This window comes from Balaenoptera physalus (assembly GCF_965194825.1).
Source record: "Balaenoptera physalus genome assembly, chromosome: 3".
Taxonomy (NCBI): Eukaryota; Metazoa; Chordata; class Mammalia; order Artiodactyla; family Balaenopteridae; genus Balaenoptera; species Balaenoptera physalus.
This window is the reverse complement of record NC_138890.1, coordinates 124,279,958-124,304,787: the sequence shown is the minus strand read 5'-3', so window position 1 is coordinate 124,304,787 and position 24,830 is coordinate 124,279,958. Positions and strand designations below refer to the sequence as shown.

Below are 24,830 nucleotides of genomic sequence, written 5' to 3'. Positions count from 1 at the left end.
TTTTAGCAACTGTAGACATATATTTTCATGTTTATTCTTCTTCAAGTTTTTATGTGATAGGCTCATCCCTTCTTTTTTTTTTCACCTATTCATTTTGTTCTAGATAAATGTTAGAATTGTATTTGAGGTTCACTCACCATGCCACATTTTCCTAAATGGAATATTAAAAATATACATTTCATTTAGAGGGAAGTGTCATCTTATGGTATCTTTTTTTTCATTCTAGAAATGTTTATTATACTCAGCTTAACCATACTGATAATAGCTTCTTTTTGTAAAGTGGTTTTTTTTTTCCTTTTTCTTACAGATCACAGTTTTCTCATTAAGATACCTTGAAGTATTTTAAACTTTTTTTATATATAAATAGAATTTTTAAAATCACATTTTGTTTTCATTATTGGTAGCAAAAGGGTTAGATTTTATATATTTATATGGGATCTGTCCAGGCTAATTAACTCTTTTATTAACTATGATAGATTTTCAATTGATTCTGTTTGGCTTTCTTGACATAAAATTATATCATGTACAAATAACAATTTTTATTCTTCAGTATCTTTATCTCTTTTTTAACTGTCATATCACATTGAACCCTATTCTCAAGTAAGCATTACATAACAATCATGGTAGATGGCTTGCTCCTGGAATGCTTCTAGTGCCTTGTGAAGTGAAAGACTGTTAGTGCAAAATACACTCTCTAGTGTAAGAAATACTACAATTAAAAGGGACATAAAACTGAACATTTTTCTTACATTACATAGTAATTTTGTCACATAGTGTTCTGTTCATATTTAATGAAGAATTGCTTGCCATCCAGAAAGAGAAATATCTTCAAAAAATGAGTAAATTGCCTGAATTTAGTGGACTGATCCCTTTTAATCAGAAGAACTCTTTCTTGATTGGTTCTACAGTGAGGATGCTAATTTCTATGCTCTAGTCATGAGTTTAGAGAGGAATTGGGTCAAAACCCACCAAACCATCAGTTGAATGCCCTAGAGGGCCTGCAGTGTAGGAACAGAGGCCAGTCAGAAGTAGGCTAAATCATTCCAAAAGTGCAATAACCTTGAATCAGCTCAGGCTATGATTGGATTAAATGTGATTCATTCTCTGTCTAGAAGAGGAAGAGTAACCCTTTTTGGTAGAAGATGACATTATTTAGAGCATGTGTTCTCAAGGTGGGTAATATCTCTCCCGAGAGGGTAAACCTTGGTTCTTAAGTGGTGAAAAAATATTGACTATTACAGTGGTTTGTGTTTTTTAAAGGTCACAACACATAAAGAGATATACAGTATATCTGTGTTACTAAAATGCTGTGGGTGGGGTGGGGGAAATACTGACTTAGATTCTTCAGTTTTTTTTTACACAACACCTGATAATCAAAAGTTATAAGTATCCTAAGAGACAAGCCCATATGACCAAAATACATGAGAAAAGAAAGAGAACATAATTTATAGTTGGAATTTTGCCCCAAAGATTGAATAGAATGTAGGGACTTAAAAATAACATGACTAATATGTTTAAAAAAAAAGAAAAAATTGGACAGTTTCACTAAGGAATTGAAATTTGTGGAAAAAGAGGCAAATAGAAAATTTTATGACTGAAAAATACAGTGTCTGAAATTAAGAACTTTTTGAATAGGTTTAACAGCAGATTAGACACAGCAGAAGACAGTATTCGTAAATTAGAAGACAGGTTAATAGAAAATATCCAAACTGAACCAGAGAGAAGAAATAATATATGCATGTATTTCCACTAGCTAATGATTTGAAAAGGACCATATTTTTCCATATCCCTACAAGGAATAGGTATTTTAATACTGTTTATATTTTGCCACTTTATGTATAAAGTGATATTTCATTGTTATTTTAATTTGCATTTCACTAACAAAACATTTTATGTTTTATTTTCCTGTTTAGGTGTTCTTTTCTGAGAAATATTTATTCATATATTTGCCATTATGTCTCTGGGAGTGTATACTTGTCTTATCAATCTGTACATTTTCTTGTATATGAGATATAACCTTTTGTTGTCTCCATTATAAACATATTTTCTAGATCTATATGTAAAATAGTTGATTAATATGCTATTTTAATTTTCAGCAAAAAAATCTGGATTTGTATACTGACAATTATACTGGAAGTGTATATAAATGATACAAATTAGCTTTCAGTGAAGTAAGTCAGACAGAGAAAGACAAATATCATATGATATCACGTATATGTGGAATCTAAAAATATGATACAAATGAACTTAGTTACAAAACAGAAATAGACTCACAGACATAGGAAACACTCTTATGGTTACCAAAGGGGATAGTGGAGGGTGGGGAAGGGATAAATTAGGAGTTTGGGATTAACTTATACACACTACTATATATAAAATAGGTAAACAACAAGGACCTACTGTATAGCACAGGGAACTATACTCAATATCTTTTTTTTTTTTTTTAGACAAGAAGTAGATTTATTAATATAGGACACTTGCGAGAGATACGAGCAGCAGATGAGGGGCCCTACCCCCAGAACTAAGTGGGAAAGCAGGTTTTTTTAGGGAGACACACACTCCACAGACAGAGGGCAGGCTGCCTTGGAAGGCGAGAGGCCCTGAAATATAGGGTGGTTAGTTTGTATGGGCTGGGTAATTCCATAGGCTAACAAGTGGGAGGATTATTCCAACTATTTTGGAGAAGGGGTGGGGATTTCCAGGAGTATCTTATAGTAACCTATAATGGAAAAGAATCTGAAAAAGAATATATATATATGTATATGTATATATCTGAATCACTTTGCTATACACTGAAAACTAACACAACATTGTAAATCAACTGTACTTTAATTAAAAAATTAGCCTTCACAATTGATTCTAAATTACATTGATAAGAATAGAGTAATTGTTTTCTATATTCCAGACTGTCACATATACAAGTTTGTGGGTGCACGTATTTCATAATTACCCTTGTAATTTAGCTTGTATGACAAAAGCTGTTGGAGATAACTTTATGTTCTCAATTAACTTTCTTAATGATTTTCTTTTGGGTCTTGGATTAATTATGTCATTTTACTTTATGTTTAGAAATTAATATAACTATTGTCTAATTTGCACATTCCACATTTATTTAGGTATAATTAAATAGCTAGTAGCTTACATGCAGTTCAAGGTAACACTCTGTTATTGATACCAGCATGAAAGTGTGTCTCTGTGTGTAAGTGGGAGGGCGCACGTATGCTGTTCCCTTGTAGATCCGGAATTGTTGGATTATTGGCTTACATACATACAAAAATTTTCCATTGATTTCTCCCTGTCATGGTAAAGTAGCCGTGATAGATGTCATACCGCAAATGTTTCATTAAGGGTAATTCTGTCATGAAAGATAGTTCACCTGAGGATTGCTTGCTTATTTTGGCTTTGAAGACTGGCCATCCCAGTTCTACCACTTACCACCCCACTTAACCTTAGACAAGTTAAATAACCTTTCTAGGTCTTAATTTCATTACCAGTGAAATGAGGTTGATGAGTAGTATCACCTCATAGAATTAAATGTGATAACGCATGTCAAGTGCTCACCCAGAGCAAGCACTTATGAATGGAAACTGTAGTTAGCATTTCTGGTAAAACCTGCCTGTTCACATTTTGGTTGAAATACAGAGGTCAGACTCTGAGATTAAAGAGTATGTAAAGATTCTTCCCTGTGTTCTAAAGTTGTTACTGCTTTTAAAAAGTGAGCAGTGACTTCAGGGAAGTTTCACGTGCCCAAGTAGATCTTGATGTCATTATCTTATGGAAGTTGTAGCACAGCAGCTGAAATATATTTACATAAAATTAAGATAGTAACAAATTCCAAGAGGCAGATTTGTTTAATAGCGTTGCATGGTGGAATCACTTGGTCAAATTCTGTCTTTAAGCCAAAATTACTGCTAATAGTACTTAAGACTTTTTAGTATTTATTTGAATATTTCCATTCTTTCTCCTGGAATGCCAGGCTATCAATGACAATAAGGAGAGTTGTGTGCTTACAGAGAAGAACAGTGCTGTCTTTTCCCTATAGTAGCATTCTGAAATATTTGGAGGCTATGCTGAACGCATATGCTTTTCTTCTTTTTTTAAAGAATCAAAGTTAGAGCATGAAGAATGGTAGAAATTTCAAAATGATTCTGAAGTAGCAAAGATATGCTTTGCATTCACTGGTCTTCTCTGATAAGTCAGTTTCAGTTTTCAAGGAACCTCAAGGGTTCTGGTGACATTAACATTACATATCTTACATAAATGTTGAGTTTTTTTTAAGGTACAGGTAACCCTCTTCTCACTTTCTGCTCTGTGAATGAGTATGATTCCTATTTTTAAAGCATTATGAGGTATTTTCTGATTTCGCTATTTAAAAAAACAAGTTTGCAATTTATATTTTATTCTGAATGGTTTTGGTGCAGTTAATTGCTTTTTGCATTGCCATGTATGTTATGTTGCATCTATTTCTAAAATAATGGGTTAGTTTTCCCATTAATAGAGAATACTGGTTCTGAATGACCTATATGATAAGCAGTAACCTTATTTTGTATAGTTGTTTTAAAGGTTACAATCACCTACCCATTGGTTGCTCTGAGAGATTTTAAAATAAAAATCTTCAAAGCCATCTTTGGATTATATCCTTTTACTAGTTAAAAGATTTCTGTCATGATAAACTTTTAAGTTGGTGGTAATTTGGCTTTAATTTGAAACTTTATTTTAGAGTAATAGAAGACACTGGAACTTCTTTCTAAATAAAACTGTTTCTTTACAGGAGACAACATTTGTAAAGCACCTATGAGAGTGTCTGGCCCAATACATCTCAAATCTCTCCCCTCCCTATACCTTTTTCTTTGTAGTATGTATATACTATGTTTCTTCTGATGCCTCTTTTCCCAGTAGTCATAGACACATGAATTTATAGCTGTGTTCTGTACCAGTTTTCTATTGCTGTGTAACTAATTACCATAAGCTTAATGGCTTAAAACAACACCCATTTATCATCTCCTAGTTCTGGACATCAGAAGTCTGGGCAGGGCTCAGCTCTGTTCTCTTCCCAGCTCACATGGTCAGCAGAATTCAGCTCCTTACAATTGCTGAGTTCACAGTATCTTCCACCTTCTTTGATCCAGTGAAGCCATTCTCTGATGCTTCACCTTCTTGAAGTATTTGCCTGATTAGGTCAGGCCCACACAGGATAATTTCCTTTTGATTAACTCAGTGCCAGCTGATGAGTAATCAAGTCATTGGTGTGGTATTCCATCATCTTGACAGGTCTGGCCACAGTGGACGGAGTTGGGGGGAGTATACATGAGTGTAAGTTATTGGGGTCTTCTTAGAATTCTGCCTGTCATATACTGGGCTTTTAAAACTTTTCTCTGAGGAAAGAGATACATGAACATGACTACTTCCTGGTGGCGAGGTAGTGTTATGACCTCCATTTTACAAACGAGTGAAACTTAGACCCACAGAAACAAAATCACTGGCCCAAGGTCTCACTGACTTAAAGGGCCGAACAAAAATCCTTAGAGGCAGAATCTCCAATTGAGGGAGAGCCTCATTTTTAGCTGCTTTTTCTTAAACAGGCACAGGTTTTCAAATGAGCTCTTTTCGAACAGTTCATGTTCAGATGCTTGTTTGAGACCTCTGAACTCATTTCCCCAGGGAAGCTATGCCAGAAATGATGGGTGAGTTCGCAGGCTGCCCCACAGAGTCTGACTGAACACGTACTCTCAGGCGAATTGTCTGAGTAGTGCAGAACCCCTCGGGTCCTAATCCCTGAGCCCCATGGAGACCATCAAAGGTCCTGGCACTGTGCAGCTGGTGTGGCTGCCTTGTGTGATGGAAGTCCCCGAGGCCCGGGCCACCCAGGGAGGGCAGGAGGAGATGCTGCCCTCAGCTGTCTTTGTGCCTGCTGGCAGGTAGATGGGGACAACAGTAATATCTGCTTCTGTTGTCATGGGAGTAGCTTCCAGCGTTGAGTATTGGGATCATATTTAGTTTATCAATTGGGTAATTATGTTAGACTCTATATACAGAATCTTGTTAGTTGAATTATCTTGTGTACAGAATCATTTGGCAAGTGATGTCAGGTTTTTAAATGGGGCCGTTAAACTTGTGCCGTAGCTTATGTGTGAAACTATTCCACAATCATTTCTACTCTTCACTTTTCTGTAACCATATTCTTTTGGATATATATTAAAAAAATGGCTTAGAAAGCTTATATCAAACTAATATCTACATGTTAGCTAGAATCGTTTCAAAACAGCACAGCCTCTCTTTCTCTCTCCTTCCCATCTTGAGTTCTATCACGTTCTTCCTGTCTTTAAAACGTGCTTGAGGAAAGAGAGAGAAACGTGAATGATTCCCAGGGAATCCCCACAGACAGAAGGAACCACTCTCAGGCTGAAATTATTGAAGAGAACCGAGGTGGCGCCCATGACCGGAATACAGGGGGAAGGAACTGTGTCGGTGAAGGTCAGATGGAAGGTGACTGAGAAGAGAAGAGAGAGGGAGGAATTTCTGGTTTTATTTTTTCTTTAACTCTTTTTGTTGCTTTGCCTTCAGTTTTACAGCTCAGTGTCATGCTTTGTGACTTTGAGGAAATTATTGAACTTTATGGATCTTAGGAACAAAGTACTGATGTTTGCCTACATTTAAACTTTTTTTTTTTAAATCCTAAATTTTACTTTCTTTTCATTCACTGCCTCAGGTAAAATAAATAAATAAATGAATTCTATTCCCTTTTGATCTTCGTTTCAGGTTATTCAAAATGTATGGCTGACAGCCTTCAAAGGAATAATGCAGGCCTTGGATGTTTTATTCAGTGTATTGCTGCTCTGGCCTTTGCTGCAGCTATTCAGATTGCTACAGAAGTGCCTGAAAGGTTGTCATGGATTTTGCCAGCGGTAAATGACAAGTCGTAATATATACGGCGAATGTTCTAGGTGTATTGGAAATTACCGTCGCAGCCCCTAATTCATGGAAGTTTGTTTGTTTCCCATGTAATACTCAAAGTTCAGTCTAAATTCTTTAGTCAGATAGATTTGGGTCTTATCTCACGTGCAATGCGTAGAGTAAAAATAATTTAGAATGCAATCACAAGTGGGGAAGCATTAACTTTTTAAAAGCGCACAGTAACTTTTTAAACAGGTTGTTTTTAACAGTTCTGTGCCATTGGGACAAATGCCATTCCCTTTTAATACCCTCTCCCTTTAAGATGTCTACTTCCTTTTGCATTGGCTGCAGTGAAATCTTTCGAAAATCATTACCTTAGTGCCCCCTAATGAAATGTAAATAAAATGAATGACTACAGCTTGATTATGGGTCCAGTATTTATGAGGCTCCTGGTAACTTGCTGCATAAATTTAAGTATGTGAGTAAATTCTCTTAGGGACAGTCAATGTGAGAGTATTTTATTTTTCTTTCCTATTTTTTATGATGTACTAATTCTTTTCACCTCTGAATTCTTTATTGTTGTTTCTGCCTTAGAAGAAGTAGGACCCTGGAAAACGGATATATTTTTTTTTCTGGATGACTTTTATGGTCCCTGTAGGGTTTGGACCAGACGTGAGTTTCAGCCTGATCCTGACCTGTCAAAGGAACGTTAAAATAAAGGAACACAGCTTTTTTTTTTTAATTCCTATACTGTGTCCATCTCCACACGAGGAAAAAAATGTATGAACATTTCTCTCTTCGGCATTTTCTCATAAAGCACATCAAATTTCAGTCTCTACTTTTATGGAAATCATGAGGGAATGGGTTAACATTGTTCTCTGATTACTTAGGGATTTCAAGTATTTTAAGTTTTCCACTTTGCCATCTAGATATTGGAAGCTAACCTCCCGCTCACTTTCTTCTCAATACCATTTTCACTGCAGTCTTTTCTTTCTAGAAGAATTATTATAGTGAAATTTCCATAGGACAGTCTCTTCCCTGCTGTAATGCTTCTCCATCCTTCAAAGCATTTTCTCTGGCAGGAGACAGAATAACCCTTAAAGCTTGTACCAACCAGGCTCAGGCCCCACAGGAAAGGAAAGTTGAATTTTAATTTGGATTTGAGATCATTTGAGATCATAAGACATTTTGTGTCTTAATGTTGGTTCTCAAGAATTTGATTCTTTTAGAGGCAGCAGCCTATGATGTGAGGAGGAAGCTTGGGACTGAACTTGGTAAAGATACATTAACATTTATTTAATTATCTTGTGCTATCTGGGGACTTTTTTAAAAAAAATTCCTCTCCCATGCAAAATATGAAGGAAAATAAGAGTATCTAGATGACAGGCTTCTCATATGAAGTGACTGTCCCTCTCATCCACAAGGCAGGTGTCACAGGTCCCATCCATTCTGAATCCCACATTTGTAAAGAAGGGGGTGGGGTGATGAAGAGGACTGGTGGCTTATAGGGCTTAAACCTGCTCAAAGACTGAGCTCCCAAGTTGGCTGAGCAGGTAGAAAAGGAAAGGTGAAGATGAAAACCCATGTCATTTTCTGATTTGGATTATTTGTCTTGGAACCAAAGACTGAGTTCTTTTAGAATGTGGGCATGATAAGAGAGATGTATAATCTGATTCCAAGTTTTAGGTTATCTGGGAGGGGTTAAGGCATTGCTGATATTCACATGAAAACTGTGTCATGTCATCAGAGATTCCTCTTGAGCGGTTCTCTGCTGTTTGGCATGACAGAATTATCAAAATTTGTGGCTTTACACTTCTCCTTTCTCACCCTCTGATACTCAGAGCCTTTTTGTTGGCTCTCCCCATCTCTGCGGCTGGTCCAGGGCCAGCCACCTCAGCCTCTCTCTCTCCAGGTAGCTCTCTAGTGCACTTTGCAAGCTACGTGGCTATTATTGCTGTTCACAGATGATGCCATCTGTATCACTGGCTTGCATGGACTTGAATAAAACATGGCACGCTGGACTTCTCAAGATAGCCCAGAGGGATTCTGATTTCTCTAGTCAAGAATGGTGACTAAGCCTTCTAGAAATAATCTCTAGAAGTTGAATTTGATGCCTTCACCCCTGTGACTATACTTTTAGTTATCTTTGTTAACTGTTCTTTGTCAAGTACTTATTGAGTGCCTTCTCTGTGTGAGCGCTGTGCTAAGTAAACATTTAGTATAAAACGGTGAACAGAAAAGGCATGACCCCTGCCCTTAGGGGGTTTATATTAATATATATTAATTAAAATTTACCCTGTTTGTGATAAGTGCTCTGAAGGAAAAGAGCAGAATATTCTAGGTGAAGATAATTATAGGTCTAATTTAGATCAGGAGGTCAGGGGAGACCCCTTTGAGCAAGTGACGTTTAAGTTGAGGTAAATATTTTAATTTAGTAAAGTAGAAGAAAGGCATTTTTTTGTAAGATAAATTTGAGTTGTTTTATCATAGGGTTCTTAAAGCAGTTGACGTCATAGATCCTTCATATATATTTAATCTTACAGTGCTAACTAAGTATTAAACTTTAGATGTTACAAGAAAACCCAAAAAAGTAAAAAAATTCAAAATGTATAAAATGTTTATAAATAATAATCCCTATTAAGGGGAAGAATACTTGGGGACAAAGAATAAATATTGTGGTAAAATGGTTGAATATGGAAATAATGAGGGTTGGGAATGAAGATAATTACTTATTTTGGCAACAGGAAAGGTCTGAGTTCAGACAACAAATTTGAGTAACTGTGATGTGTCAGAGTGTGTACTAGGAGATAAGATGCCGTGTCAACCACCACAAGTGTGCCATTTAGTTCAGAAACAGATGATGTCCTTCAGTAATCCTAAAAACCAAAAATGTTCAGTACACTGGTCTAAGAGGCACTTGCTTTTGGGGAGGTAGCAGATGTTTTAACATAATGTTGTCAATATTAGGTCAAGAAAATAAAAGTAAAGTTAATTAGGATTTAAATGGATCCCTGTTGAATGTTATATGCTATAAATATACACTATACTTTCCCAACGCACTTTGCAATACTTAAGGAACATTCATCAAATTGATCCTTCATTAGGCTACAGAAAGCAATCTCAATAAATTATCCAAAGCGGACTATTACAGGTTCTCTTCCTAGCTGGGTGACCTTGGACAGGTTAATTACTACTTCTCTGCCTCCTTTCCTCATTTGTAAAATGGGGTAAGAATGCCTATAGGTTCAAGTATATGAAATGGACACAAATGCTACAAGTTAGAAATCTTTATAGTATAATACTAGAAATTAACAAGATTTTTCAAAAATTTTGGGAATGTTCTCCTAAATGAAATTTGACTAAAAGAAAAACATAAAAATTATAATTAGAAATTCTTTAAAGGGTAATAGTGATCAACCAAAATATTACAAATTTAAAAATTCAAGTTCTGCTCAGGAGAAAATAGTTTAAAATGTGTTTTTCAGCATATAGAAAGCATTTTGTGTTTTCAGGTGACCCATCTCCATGTATATAACCTCAGCAATCACTTGATATTGTTGCAAAATTCATTGATCTTTGATTTTATAAGATGCTTATTTCAGCAATTCCTGGTGTCCTGAAAAGGTCCTATATTTGCATCGAAAGACGGTAATTTTCAACGGAAGAAATGGGAATTGGAGAAGGATTTTCAGATTACAAAAAAGTGATATTTGTATTTCAGACTGCATTCTCTTTTTGGTTTTCTTCTTTGGATTCATGATGCCACCTAGGCCCAGCTTATGATGAGATAGGATACACTCTTTTTAAAAAACTTTTAAAAATACACATTGATGAAGATGGAAAATACAACACTAACAACATGTAATTCTCTTTGTGTTGCTTGGCTAATTGAAATAGACAGGCGTGAGCCCTCATTTTCTCTTTTGCTCGAACAAGATGCTTGAAGTCCGAGCAGATATTATGACCACAAAGGCAACATTAGTCTTTCCAGACTTTAATTTCACCTCTTGTATTGTTTAGTAGAACTTGGAATATCAGGGTTAAAATCAATATAAAGTCTGTTGTTAAGGCAAACCAGTTTGGGCCAACTTGTCCTTCCTTCCCCCGCTTCCTCCCCCAGAATATAGCCAATAAAACCTTTTCCATAAAATCCTATTTTTAAGCCAAGTAAACATTTTATATTAAAACTAGGAAATACTGATTTTCATTATTATTTCCAGGAAGGTACACATAATAGTTATTCAGTAAATGTTCGCTGAAGGAATGGCAGCTATCAAACATGGAATATAAAGAAATGGCATTTGTGTTTTCATTGCTCTGCTGGTCTCCATCGAGTGCATTGCACCTCGTCATGTAATTTTGGTGTTTTTGTCACTATGACTTCAAACAGCAGGGCGACACACACATGTGGGTCATCTGTTATGGGTTGTCAGATCGTCATAGCATTTCATAATAGCTAAATGATATGCTTGACTTGGAATTATGCAAGATATGTTGGGGCCAGAAATTTCAGAAAGATGAGCATTTTTAAAAGAAGGCTATAGATCTTCAATGATGATGCAAACATTTGTGCCTCTTCGTTACACATTGTCTTCCCCAGGTTTCAAAACCTGGGGTGTCCATACATGTTAATGATGACATTTCCCTAAAAGAGCTTAACTATTGCATATGGCCCTTTATGTTTAAAATTCACTGATGATCTTCTGAATTTTTCCTTCTTTCTTTTAACTGTTTTGAATTTACCATTCTCCCCCTCTTATTTAAAAGATAAGGTTTTTCTTTCATTTGTCAATCTTCACGTTACCGTTTTAGGTCTCTATAGATGTTGCATCTATTATTTATAAAAATTTTCACATAGCTTCAACTGTGGAAAATGCCTTAATTGTGTAATTCACAGTGCAAAAAAAATTTTAAATATATTAAAAAATTAGACATCATTAGGATAACCTATCGAAGAGGGCCTTTCTCTAATGAGGAACTCTGCTAATGTGGGTTGAGCTCGTGAAAGATGATGGTGTGGCTGTTAATGGGTCAGCAGTTAACAAAAATAGAAAATAGTAAGGATGGTGCTATATAGTCTTTGCCCCTGATAATCTATCCAAACAGGAGATAACTATGGTGTTGCTGAGTGTGGAGACAGAAGAGGTCTTTTATCGGTTATCACCTCTAGAAAGTGCTTTGTAGTTTGTGAAGCTTTTTCCCAGGCCCTGTGTCATTTAATTTAATTTTTGTTTGTTGGCCATTTTTGACAGTTTACCTGTCCAAAAATAGAGTTTACTAGCTTACCTTTTGGGTTATGTATCCAGAATATATCTGATCTTATGCAATATGTTTTCCAAAATGCTACTGAAAATCAATTTTTGGTGAATTAAGTATGTTGAATATCTTACCTAGAAAAATGCTCCTGGAATCATTTTGTCAAGTAAATGTCAATGCTTATACTTTATGATCTGGAAAAGTGTAGTGTACTTTAATAAAAAAGAGCAAAGTAGTTGGGGTCAGAAAAATCCAACTTACTAACTGTATAATGTTGAGTGAATAATTAGTTATTTTGGTCCCAGATACCCCCATAAAATTTGCCCCTTTACTTTAGCATTCTGTATTTTCTGAATATTTGGGTTTGTATTTTCCTGTGGATTTGTCCCTGTATTCCGTTTTCTAGTTTTCTATTTTCTTTGGTTCTGACTTAATGTACTTTTACCTTTGTGTATGTGTGTGTACTTTTGCTTTTTTACTTTGCTTCATTTATTAATTTAACAAATAGTGAGTAGTGTATGTGTGTATTCTTATATGTTGCCCCAAATCCTGCATGGAATGATGTAGAGTATAAATAAGTTTTTAAAAAGAGGGAGTATATTTGAGAAGTGTGTGAGAAAGCTGTAAAACCTCTAAAATAGATTCTTTGCTTTTATGAGAGATGCAGCTTGAGACTTAGAGGAATCCCCAGATTCACAAGTTTGAGGAATTTTTACAAACTGTGTATATCGATATAACCAGCAGTGAGGTCAAGAAACAGAAAATTATTTGTCCCTCAGGAGCCCCCTTCATACTTCCTGTCACTACCTCCATAACCGCTATCTTGACTTCTAAAAGTATAGATTGGTTTGGCCTGATTTTGAACTTCCTATAAGTAGATAGGATAGGATAGGTATACATTTTTTTTCTTTTCTTTTTCTTTTTAATTGTAAAATACACATAACAAAATTTACCATGTTTTTAAGTGTACTGTTCTGTGGCATTAAGTGCCTTCGCATTGCTCTGCAACTATCACCACCTTACCTCCACAGAACCTTTTCATCTTTCCAGACTGAAATTCCATACCCATTAAACACTAACTCCCCATTCTCCCCTGCCCCAAGCCCTGGCAACCACCATTCTACTTTCTGTCTCTAGGAATCTGACTCTTCTAGGTACCTCATATAAGTGGAATTATATAATATTTATCCTTTTGAGGCTGGCTTATGTCACTTAACATATCTTCAAGTTTCACCCATGTTACAACATATGTCAAAATGTCCTTCCCTTTTCAGGCTGAATAACGTTCCATTTCATGTGTATATCATATTTGGTTTATCCATCGATGGACACCTCCATCTTTCTGTTGCAGACCGGTCTGTGTGCTCTGTAGGTTTGCTGCAAGGCTGTTTTCTTGGGATTTCCTTTTACCATCACTACGCTCATCCTGGTCATTCCCTTCACTTCTCTCCATGCACTGTCCTTTCCTTGATCTTATGCATTTCTCTTAAATGGTTTACTTCATTGTTTAGTGTATCCCCCAGTACTTTCTTGAGAAAAAGTGTACCGGTGGTTAATTTGGTACCTTATATGTCTTAAGCTATCTTTAGCAAACTATGTAGATGATGGTGATAAGCCTTCTCTGTCGAGAAAGGATCTCATTTTGTTTGGGGAAGGAAGAGGAACAGGAGAGAGCAGGAGACAGGGAGGGGAGAAAGAGTAGAAGATGCTTCTGCCCTGATCTTTCCTCATCATGCCCCACTAGGAGGGGTCCTATCTTAGTCATCGTGCTTCTCTAATGTCTTGCCCATAGGAAGCAGTTGAGATATGTCCTTCAATGAATGAACACCCATGGACAGCCTCATGTTACCTGCTTTATGAAGTGATGGACAATCCTTAGAGGTCATTAACTGGCTTCTCAAAAAGGCCTGCTTGAACAACCAATACCCGTTATTAAAGATATCGCTAAAATCGAAACCTGGTTCTTTATCTCCATGGCATATAGAACATAAAACTGATTCCTCCTTTAACTTTTATTCTATCCTTCTTCCTGTTTTGCTAAATGATAAAATCCTTAAGGATCAAACTTTTATATGATTCATCCTTACATCCCACACAATGCCATGCCTTATATAAATGCTTAACAAATGTTTGTTGCATTACTACAATCAGACACATGACTTTCTTTAAGGCCATTAAATGAGCCAGCCTGTCCCAGCTTCAGAGACTTTGCAGTTGCTGTGCCCTCTGTCTGTGGTACTTTCTTCCCGACTCTTCATGAGCTGGTTCCTTTTCATTCTGCAAATGAAGCTTGCACATCACTGAGTCCTCCTGGTCCCGATCTAAAAGCACTGTCTACTCCCTGAGTCACTGATGGTCATATCACCTGTGGTGGCCCCTACACAATACCCGTCCTTATCAGAAGTGATCTTAGTTATGTCTTTATTTAGTTTCCCCAACTCAAATGGACTCCACAGATGGCTCTTTCCATCTCATTCACTGCTGTATCTCTCATACCTAGAACAGGGACTGCTAAATAAAATTTTGTTTTTATTAAAAAAAATTTTTTTTGCAGTATAGTTGATTTGCAATGTTTCAGGTATACAGTAACGTGATTATGAATTATATCAGCTATTGAGAGAGTGAAAATGTTAATAATATGGTCTAACTATTATTGGGTTATGTGAGTTGTAAAAGAAGAGAACAGACACACACACACACACATACACAACTTTTTTGAACATTTTCCTCAACCATGCTCACCTTTTAAGAATATATAAATAATTGAACATTCAGGCAGGGTGATACTCATTTTCACTCTTGCCTTAAGGTTTTGTATCTTTCTTGAACCTAGAGAGACAAAATATCAGAAAATATTGGATTGGGGAGATCTGCCTCTTGAATTTCATCTAAGAAGTCAAACCCTATGTGTAAATCCTGTCTGCCTATGTACCTCAGGTCAATGTACCCGGCCAGACGTGTGAGACACCCCTTTATCCATGGCCTCGGAATCACGGTGGAGCTCATTTGGCTGTAGTTTGGGATGTCTTGCTTTGCAGATTTCCGTATCTAGGTTACTGCTTGGGTGTGGCATAGAGACCCTGGTAATTAGGTTTCTGTGATTACAGATACTTCTGGGGCTCTGGTTGTAAAAAGCCCTTCCCCCTGAAAACAGGACAGAGCCCTTCCCCCTGAAAACAGGACAGAGCATTGCCTACGCTTAGGTTAGTAATATTGCTGAGAGACGAAATATCGACTGAGAAGTGAAACAATAAGACTGCTCTTTTTTTTTCCCCCTAAGCTGAATGCAGTGAAATGAGAACCAAAATGTTTGAAACTGGTTAATGATGCTGAGGGTCCTGCAGAAATTGACGCTTGCCTTTACAGCAGGATTCCTAGAGCAGCACTGTTTGTTTGTTTGTTTTTTTAGTAGAGGTTTTGCAATTTTTCATTCGTTTTTTTTAAAGTTTATTTATTTTATTTATTTATTTTTGGCTGCGTTGGGTCTTCGTTGCTGCACGCGGGCTTCCTCTAGTTGTGGCGAACAGGGGCTACTCTTCATTGCTGTGGCTTCTCATTGAGGTGGCTTGTTGCAGAGCACGGGCTCTAGGCGCGTGGGCTCAGTAGTTGTGGCTCGCGGGCTCTAGAGCGCAGGCTCAGTAGCTGTGGCGCACGGGCTTAGTTGCTCTGCAGCATGTGGGATCTTCCCGGACCAGGGCTCGAACCCGTGTCCCCTGCATTGGCAGGCGGATTCTTAGCCACTGCGCCACCAGGGGAGTCCATAGAGCAGCACTGTTGATTTGGGGTTGGGTAATTCTTCGTTGTGGGGCTGTCTCGTGCATTGCGGGCTGCTCAGCAACGTCCCTGGCCTCTGCCCAGGTGTGACAACCAAAAATGTCTCCAAACACTGCCAGCCCTAGGTGAGAACTACTACTCTAGCTAATACGTAGAAGAACCCTGCCTTAAGCCATGCCACTGGATTTGTTCAAAACCCATATGTATTGCCGCCATTAATGTGGCTGCGTGGTTTCCTTTCCCGTACGTAAGAAGAGAAGGCTGCTTAGCTGCAGCCAGTGTGCATGTCTTCTTAGTGATGCCAGAGTAGTTTAAACCAGTGTCTTCCCCAAATACTCATCTCCCGTCAAAACGCAGCCCCCTAGTCTAGTGTGACCTTGGTTTTCTCTGCACGCACATGTGAGCAGCTGCTCCTTGGTGTGTGCCTTCCAGCCAGTGGGGGCCCTTCTGGGTCTTCATGTGGTATCTGAACATGTCCTGATCTTCCAGTTTCTTGGAGGCCACTCTCTGAGGTCATGGCTCTGGCACTTAAGTTATCTAACGCTGTGGAGATCTATAATTATAAGAAAAAGGAGGGTAAGTCTCTTTGGTTGGTGGTTGCAGCAGTATAGGGAGGGACATTTATTCATGTTTCAGCAGATAGGTATTGGATACCTGTGTGAGCTATTCTTGGCACTGGAGATACAAACGACCCAGTTACCTTCTAGGAGCCTCCTCTCATAGGGAAAGACAGATAATCAAAAAATGAATATAAAATATGTCCAATGATGATAAGTGCTGAGGAGAGAAAGACATTAGGATGATAAGGAAACGCTAGGTGTGGGGAAGGCTTGCAATTTCACATAGGGAGGACGTTTGGATGCCTCAGGGGAAAAGAGTTTCAGGCAGAGGAAGCAGTAAATGCAAAAGCCCTGGGGTAGGAGTGTGCTTGGTGTATGTGAAGAACAGCCAGGAGTGAGAGCGGGAGTTGTAGGGGAAGAGGCCAGGAAGGTGGGCCTGTTCATGTCACACGGAGCTTTTCAGGCCTGGTAAGAACTCTTCTTCAATTTTTTATTACAGAAAATTTCAAACATGTACTAGACGGAAGAGTATAATGAACCCCCTATCTACCTGTCACCCAGGCTTACTAAATAGTAACTCAGGGATAGTTTTCTTTTATATATATTATTGGGTTGGCCAAAAAGTTCGGGAAAAAAACCTGTGGAAAAACCCGAACTTTTTGACCAACCCAATATATCTTATAATCCCTCTCCAGATTGATTTGAAGCAAAGCCTAGACATATTATTTTATCTGTGAATATTTTGGGGTGCATCTCTGGAAGGTAAGGAATTAAAAATGATCCTGATCCCAATGTTATTCTTAAAAATAATTGATTACTATTAACAAATACCCAGTGTGTGTGTATGTATTTGTGTGTTTGTGTGTATATGTCTATTATACTGATTATTTTCTAAATGTTTGATTATGTGTTTGATATCAGGACTCCAAAAATAGTTTTTATGTTGTAATTAGTCAATATATCTCTTAAGTCTTTTTTAATGTTGAGGTTCTCTTTCCATCTTTTTTTTTTTTTTCCCTCCTGCTTTGAAAATGTTTAAGAAATCAGATCATTTGTTCTGGCTTTCACAGTCTAGCTTTTGCTGATCGTGTTTCTGTGGTATTAACATGTTCCTTTGTCACTATATTTCCTATAAAATGATATTTTGAAGTAGAGGCTTGGTTGTGTCCGGGGTGATGTGGCTTTTTTTGGTGAAACTACTTCATAGGTGTTGCATCAAGCAGCACGTAATACCCAACTGTCTCTTTGTGATGTCAGCAGTCATTGTTGGTTATGACCGAGATCTGTTGATTGCTTAGGGTTTGAAAGATGGTGATAATCTCATTTTGTCACCCCTTCTTTATTTACCACTTGGAATATGTCTATGAAGAGAATCATTTCCCATCTATGAGGTGGAATTTATAGGGAAAGCAGGATAACTGCTTGCTTTTTTTCCTTTACCAGTTTTCAAAATTAATTGGGTAGTTTTCCAGCATCCTCCAAAGGTGACCCTGGCTGGCTGGCTGGCTGGCTTCCTTCCTTCCTTTTTTCCTCCCTATCTCATCTTCTTGAACTCATGATTTCAAACTTTGGATACATTTTAATATATTGCTATTGTCAATCCTATTGATGCTCAGTTGTCCCATTTTTTTGGCCAAGTTTGCTAGATTTTTGGCTTTTATTTGGAATAAGAGGGAAGCTAGTGGAAGATTTTGAGCGGAGGAGTGATATATTGTGGAAATGATCATTTTGGAGTTTGTGTGGCCAACAAAGGGTAGGAGGGTAGCAGGGAAGAAGTAGAGAGTCCAGTTAGAAGGAAATTACAGTAATCTAGTCAGGACGTGGTATATTTTGGATCATCTGTGATTTGGGTGAAAGAATGGTGAGATTCTGGGTATTTTAGCAAAGAAGCTTATTTGGGGGGGAAGGGTAGAATGGGGAGCAAAGATGATCCCTCCTCTTTTGTATGCCATTGTGTCTTTATTATTTCTTGTTGTTCTGCTTGTATGCTAATTACAGATATTTGTTTACATTCTGTCTGCCTCCCTATGGTCACTAACCAATGACTGTGTTCCCGGTGTGGATTTGTTGCCTCTAACAGGGAGGAGGGTTGGTTAGTTTTGTGAGCTCACACAGAAGGAGAAGTAACATTAACAGATGCCCCAGAGCAAATTGGCAGGTTAGGATATAGAGAAAGGGTATGGGAAGATCACGTGAACCTCCTCTGGCCCACAGGCACCTTTGTAGGTTTAGAAACAGGTGACCCTCTAGATGGTGCAGAGCTGAGGGTGACTTTGTGAAAATGAGAAATAATAGGGTGGAAGCAGCACAGAGCATTGGTGCAGGCTTGGCAAAGTGGGAAGCAGGCTTGGCAAAGTGGGAAGCAGGCTGGATTTCAGCCCTGACTTCCCTCCCTGCCCAGCACCCTTGTGCAGGGCACAACCTGAACAGCTGCACACGGCATCCCTGCATATGACAGCCCCTGGGACAGGAGTAAACACACCCGAATCTAATTCCGGCACTGCCACCAACTGTGCGCCCTCAGCTTTGTCATCTGTGAAAAGATGGAGTTTGACTTCATGGCCTTTAAAATGTAACCACTTGAACACAGTTGTTTCACCACAGCTTGGCTATGTGTGGGTAGGCTTGCAGTGCTTGAAAATGAGAAATCTTGCTAAAATAAAATCCTAATTTGTTCTAGTATTTCTTCTCAACAAACCAGTGGTTGCCAAATTTTAAAACATTTTAAAATGCATTAGAGGAAGTGAGTCAGATACGTTCTTCATACACGACAGTGGAAGTACACTGAGTCCCAAGTTATGAATACTGTGAAAAATTGTGTTCGTTGAATAAATACAGGATGAAACTTTCAGTCTTCCAGAATATATGTTCTCCCTTTCCTTATTTGTATTTGATTGCTCGTTAACGTATGTATGTATCACTGTGACGTTCTTAAAAATCAGCTTTCCAAAATAAAAATACAAGCTCCAATCTCTTGTGTATCCAGTTGGTATTTTCCCACCGTAGGGTTTTGCCTGTTCACACAAGTCTTTGCCTCACAGCAGAGTTCAACTTCCCCCAAATTAAAGCAGTTAGTTTATTCCTCTTTCTGATGATTGCCATATATAGAAAAAAAATCTATTTATTTTCATTGGGCACCGATCCCCGTGTCTTTCTTGTGGAACATGACTGATTTTGTTAACTCCACCAAGGAAAGAATAAGCAGAACTTCCTCAGGGCGGCCACATTCTATTCAGGAGCAGCCCCGGGAGGCGGGGAATAGTTGAGGTTTGCGGAGATAAACTCTTTTACAAGTATGATACTGTTGCTTTGTTATTATTTTTTCCAGTCTGCATGGTGAAAAGGACTTTTCATTTCACTGAGGTGAAAACTGGGTCTGTGAGAGGAGCGACTTTCTTAAAAAAAAACAAAAAAAAAACAACCAGAAACCAATTACTTGATATGCAGAGCCGAAAGCCTCATTCCCTTAACGAAATCAGTGCAGTGTGCACTGCCGTTAACCTGAGGAAGGCGGCTGACATCCCTTGATTACGACCGGAGGTGGAAGGACCCAAACTTGCAGGATTCCCCTCCCCCTCGAGAGACTGTTAGTCCAGCCCTTTCTAGAGGTTCGTTTCGGCTCTCTGTCATCACTGGGACGCTAGCAGAGAATATGTGTCATGGTTACAATAGAGTGTGGTAACATAGAACAACCATGAAAGCCCAGCGGGAAAGGCTACAGATTCCGGGGCTGACCTTGGAGTAAGTATTGTCTCTCTTTAATATTTTAATGCTTTCTGCATGGCACTCGCTTTCCTGCGACCAATAGCTATTTAGCATTTGTTTGTACTGACAGCCTCAGAGCACTGCAGTGTGAGCTGGAAGGAACATGTCTTAAATGTATGGCATTTGATTTCAGCTGATGTGGAAGCCCAGACCCAGCATTTTGCGTTGCAGTCAGAGGAAGAGAGCTGCTGCATATTTAAAGTTACTAAACCTCAGTGCTGGAAACATCTTAACAGCTCATTGTGAAAGAATGTATCAGCAGGCCTGTGGTGTGTCTGTCTTTTTTTTTTCTTCTCTCTTACTGTTTGTTTATCCCCATGCTGCCTTGTTCTAAAGAAGGGCCTCTGTCTGTCTTGAATAACAGAAGACATTACAATGGATAAGAGTGCAAAAGAAGGGTTATTTGTGACACTCATTAGATGTGATCCATGTTTTATCTGTGCAACAGAATAGTAATGAACTGTAGTACATTTTGCATCCTCTCTGCAGAGTCTCCAGCCACCGCATGCAGTGTGTTTACCTAGTTGAGCTCTGTGTTTGCTTAGCTGGTTTTTTGTTGTTGTTTTTTTTTTAACCCATTAACGCATCTGACTGCCTTTTGATTTGATGCAACCACGTAAAATGCCCACATAATTTGTGACGAAGTTAAACATCTGTGATGAAGGAAGTGTCAGCAAATTTTTATTTTAAATCTGTTTGTCAAAGATGCAGCAGCTATGAGTTAGTCTGTGCTGGCACACTTAAAATAATAAACAGTACAATAGAAATCTGCTAGAAAAATATAAATATGTCTTCTAACTTGCAGTACAGATATAAAATTACATTTTCATTGAAATCTGTGCAACCCAAATCATCTCATACTGGACTCCTTCCAGGAGGAGACTGCAGGGGAGACCTGTACCCAGTTCTGAGGAGCAACTCTTCCTCTTGAACCCTGTAGATGCGTCATACAAGGGAAACTGTTTCCTTGGTTAATAAGTGAATAAAAACATGACATTTCTGAAGTGATGTGAGCACTTTCTCAATCAGTTCTTGCTCTAAAATTATACACTGATTTTTTACTGACAAGTGCTCACTTACAAAAGTTAGAGGGCTCCTACAACCTTCTTGCTAGATGTGGCTTTTAATATAATAGAGATGCAAAGAGTATTTACCCATTGCCTACTGTTTTGTCCCCATCTCCACGCTGGCATTCAGCCTTCCTCACCTATGTGGAATATTTTAGTGGCATGCGTGAATTTTTCTACTTAACCCTCATCTCTCTAGCATTCTGGAAATGCACAGCTCAGATGCCCTTGGCTCTGTGTGCCAGGCCCAGGAACTTAGCTTTAACCCCCAGCTTCACTTTGACCTCTATTTCTGATTGTGCTGCTTCCTTGTTGTCTTCTTTGGCCTTGGTATATACCATTTCACATTACACCTTTTCTTTCTTTTTTGGTATCTCGTCCACATTAACAGGAGATGCTTCAAAGTTACTCTGTAAAATACAAACTCAGTTGTATTCATTGTTCCATCTATAATTTGAAAGACTGAGGTATGCCACAAATTTTATGATGATGCAGGACATAAAGGTCAGCTCAACACAGGGGGTTCCGTGCATTTTGTTTTCATCCCAGGCCACACCCCCTCAGTCTAGGCTCTACCCTGGTACATGTTACTGTGCATCTGAAATAGCTTATCCTTTACCTGAGGAGCTTGGGACAGTAGAATTAGAGTATCACTCTTCCATGTCATTGTCGTGTGAGCATGAAATTCACTTTGAACGTTTTGTTTACCTTGAAATGTAAAACTACTCTTAGGTAGACATAGCTGATTTTACATTCATTCATGGAGAAAGCTAATTCTGCAGTCTTTGAGTAAATTCAGTTTCTTGACACTGCAGAGAATGGTTATAATGGAAAGTCTTATCATTGATTTTATTAAGAGCACATTTAGTGTATATAATTTTATTTATTTGGGGACCTTTTAACAGACTAACTCTGCAGAACAGCTTTTGGATGTTCTCTCATGAGATATTTCTGTTTTTCTTCAGGAGAGTTTATTCCATAGGTACTGCAGCACAGACTCTTACAGTAGCATATTTTATACTCTGTAGAGGCAATTCAGAATTTTCCATCTGATTTATCAATAACATGAGGCAGTTTCTGATTCCTATTTCAGAAGGTGGAATCCTGGATGTGAGACAGCAAATATATAAGTATTTCAGAAACTAATGGATTATTAATTTATTCAGAAATTTCTGACGTGTAGATAGCCTGTGCATGGATTTCCGATTTCTGAGAAACTGGGTCTTTTTTTTTTTCTTCCTTTTTTCAATTTTAGTATAGAATTAGGTTCACAGATACTTCATAGCACACGTGATAACGTATCTCAGTTTGGAGGCATGGAGTGGCTTCAGTGCCTTTGCGTGCCTATTTTAGGACCAGAAGGAACAGATAAGACTGTACTTAGACCAAATGATGGCTGTATCAGTGGGCATTCAGGAGGGCTTTCCAATGAGCTGCTAAGTTAGAGTACAGTATGCTTAAGAGCAGCAGCTTTTTGAACGTGCTCTGAATGTATAAGGAAACCAATTCCTTAGTTTACCGAGTACTGGTACCAAACCAGAGAATGGTTTTAGAAGATATAAAACAGATATAAAACGTTACTCTATTAAAACATTTTATTAAACAAATTGGAGCATTGTGAGCAATGATTTACATTTTGGTTTAAAACAAATACAGCCAAGTCTCAATTATCCACATAATGGGAAACAAGGATGGCATTAAGAATTTGGGAAGCCTAAATCTGATTCTAGCCACTGTTGCCACTTCTCTGTTCAGTGAAGGGCACAACCAGCTTGAATTAGCCAATATGCAGCTCAGTTCCAAGACCTCTTTGCCTAAGGTAAGAAAATGTGGTTACGATGTAGAGTCATGGACCAAAGGAGAGGCAGAAGAGTGTTAAGAAACTCATTGCAATATAGCAGGAGTTTCCAGGGCTCACTTCAGTCTAAGAGTTGGTACTAGAACACTTGGCTAATTCTTATTTTGATTTTGCCATGTGAAAATAATTAGAAATTGACTAGTATTAACTTCATATTTTGATAGATCTGTTGGCAAAATTGTTGCAAGTAAGATATCTGACAAATTTGTTTCCTTTCCTCCCTAAAAGAGAAGAGCCAGGAGGCCAAAAGGAAAAAAGATAAAGGGACTGTAAGCTCACCACCCCATACTGAATATTTGAGAGTTGGCTGGTGAATATGCTTGGTGGTTTGGATGGGTTGTTGGGAGTAGGAATTATAATGGTCCGTTGATAGATGAACTTGAAAAAACCTCTTTGGAGAGTAAAACACTTTATAACCATATGTGAGAAATTTTGAAGTTACTTATTATGAATATAAGCATAAGAACACTTTTTACCATGAGAATTAGACAAAATGTTGTTGGATATTTTTCACTGCAAAGCACTTAAAAATATGGAAATGTTTGTTGCTTTGCTTTTTAAAAACTACAGTATTTAACCTGAATTTTCATTTCTGTTCTGATAACTACTTCCCTATAGTTCTGCTACAGATTCACCATTGGTTCTTAATCAGAAATAGAATATACTCAATATAAAAAACAGCACTGGCTTGACTTTGCAAAAAATCACATGTTGAACATATCTGCCAAGTTGCTCTGTGACAAAGAAAAGGCACAAATAAAAATGGCAGCGGTAGTTTTGAGCATGTAAATTTCAGCAGGAAGCATTGTGCCTGTTCTCTGTTTTAGAGCTAAAAAGGGGCACGTGATTAGATGATTACCTAGTGGTACTGATAGGCATGCCGTGAACATTCTCGCCTAAAGGGAACACAGTCCCTTCAATGAGCTGTGCTATTTTTACTGCCATCCTTTCTCCCACTTGGAATGACATTCTTTTAACTTTCAGTCTCACCCCAAGGAGCCTGAGTCCAACCCCATCCAGCCCAGGCAGTCCCTGTAGTCCTCTCTTCGCTTTTCACTTCTGGAGGTAAGCGCGCTCCAGTGCCTGCCCGGGGCTGCCTTGTCTTCCCTTCCCTTCCCCCAGATCCCACCACGAGTATTTGTAGCACTTTGGACCACAATACGCAATAAACAGTTTTTTCTTAACTGTTTTCTTAGTGTTAACATAAAGTAAGGAAACTTGTTGAGCTGCTTACTTGATGACTTACAGGAACACTGAGAAAATGTACTATGCTTGTCCCATTGAGTCTATCTTACTAATGTTTCCTTAGTGTCCAGTGATTAGTCCTTTGTTTGATTCCTGTGTGTGTATTACGTGTGGCTTTCTTTAGGAAATGGTCTGCACTGAATTTCATGAATTTTGATCCATCTTTTATAATGATACCGTTTAGGACAATTTCTAAGAAACATTTTCTAATTCACGTTGGAGTATCATATCTGTTGCCACAAATTATTTTATATCCTGTTATTTACAGGACAAAGTACTTGAATTGTCTAAAAGCATTAGTATTTTAAAATCTTTTTTAGAATTCCCAGTTACATACCCCACCCTCTCACTCATAAGCTGATATAAATTCATTCTTCTCTGTTCCCTAGAGAAATATCGTCAAGGAACTAT

General features: G+C 38.0%; 1 protein-coding gene across 12 annotated transcripts in view; it reads left to right on the top strand.

Annotated features, from left to right (window-relative positions):
* MAST4 (microtubule associated serine/threonine kinase family member 4) overlaps positions 1 to 24,830 on the top strand; it is a 562,656-nt gene that overhangs the window by 328,689 nt on the left and 209,137 nt on the right. Inside the window, exon 1 of one of the 12 annotated variants that reach the window (XM_082457031.1) lies at positions 20,259 to 24,239. The exons of the other annotated variants lie outside the window; for them this stretch is intronic. Coding sequence (XP_082313157.1) covers positions 24,094 to 24,239 — 146 coding nt within the window. The 5' untranslated portion in view covers positions 20,259 to 24,093. Of the gene's footprint in view, positions 1 to 20,258; positions 24,240 to 24,830 lie in introns of those variants that run through there. 12 annotated transcript variants of the gene reach the window in all.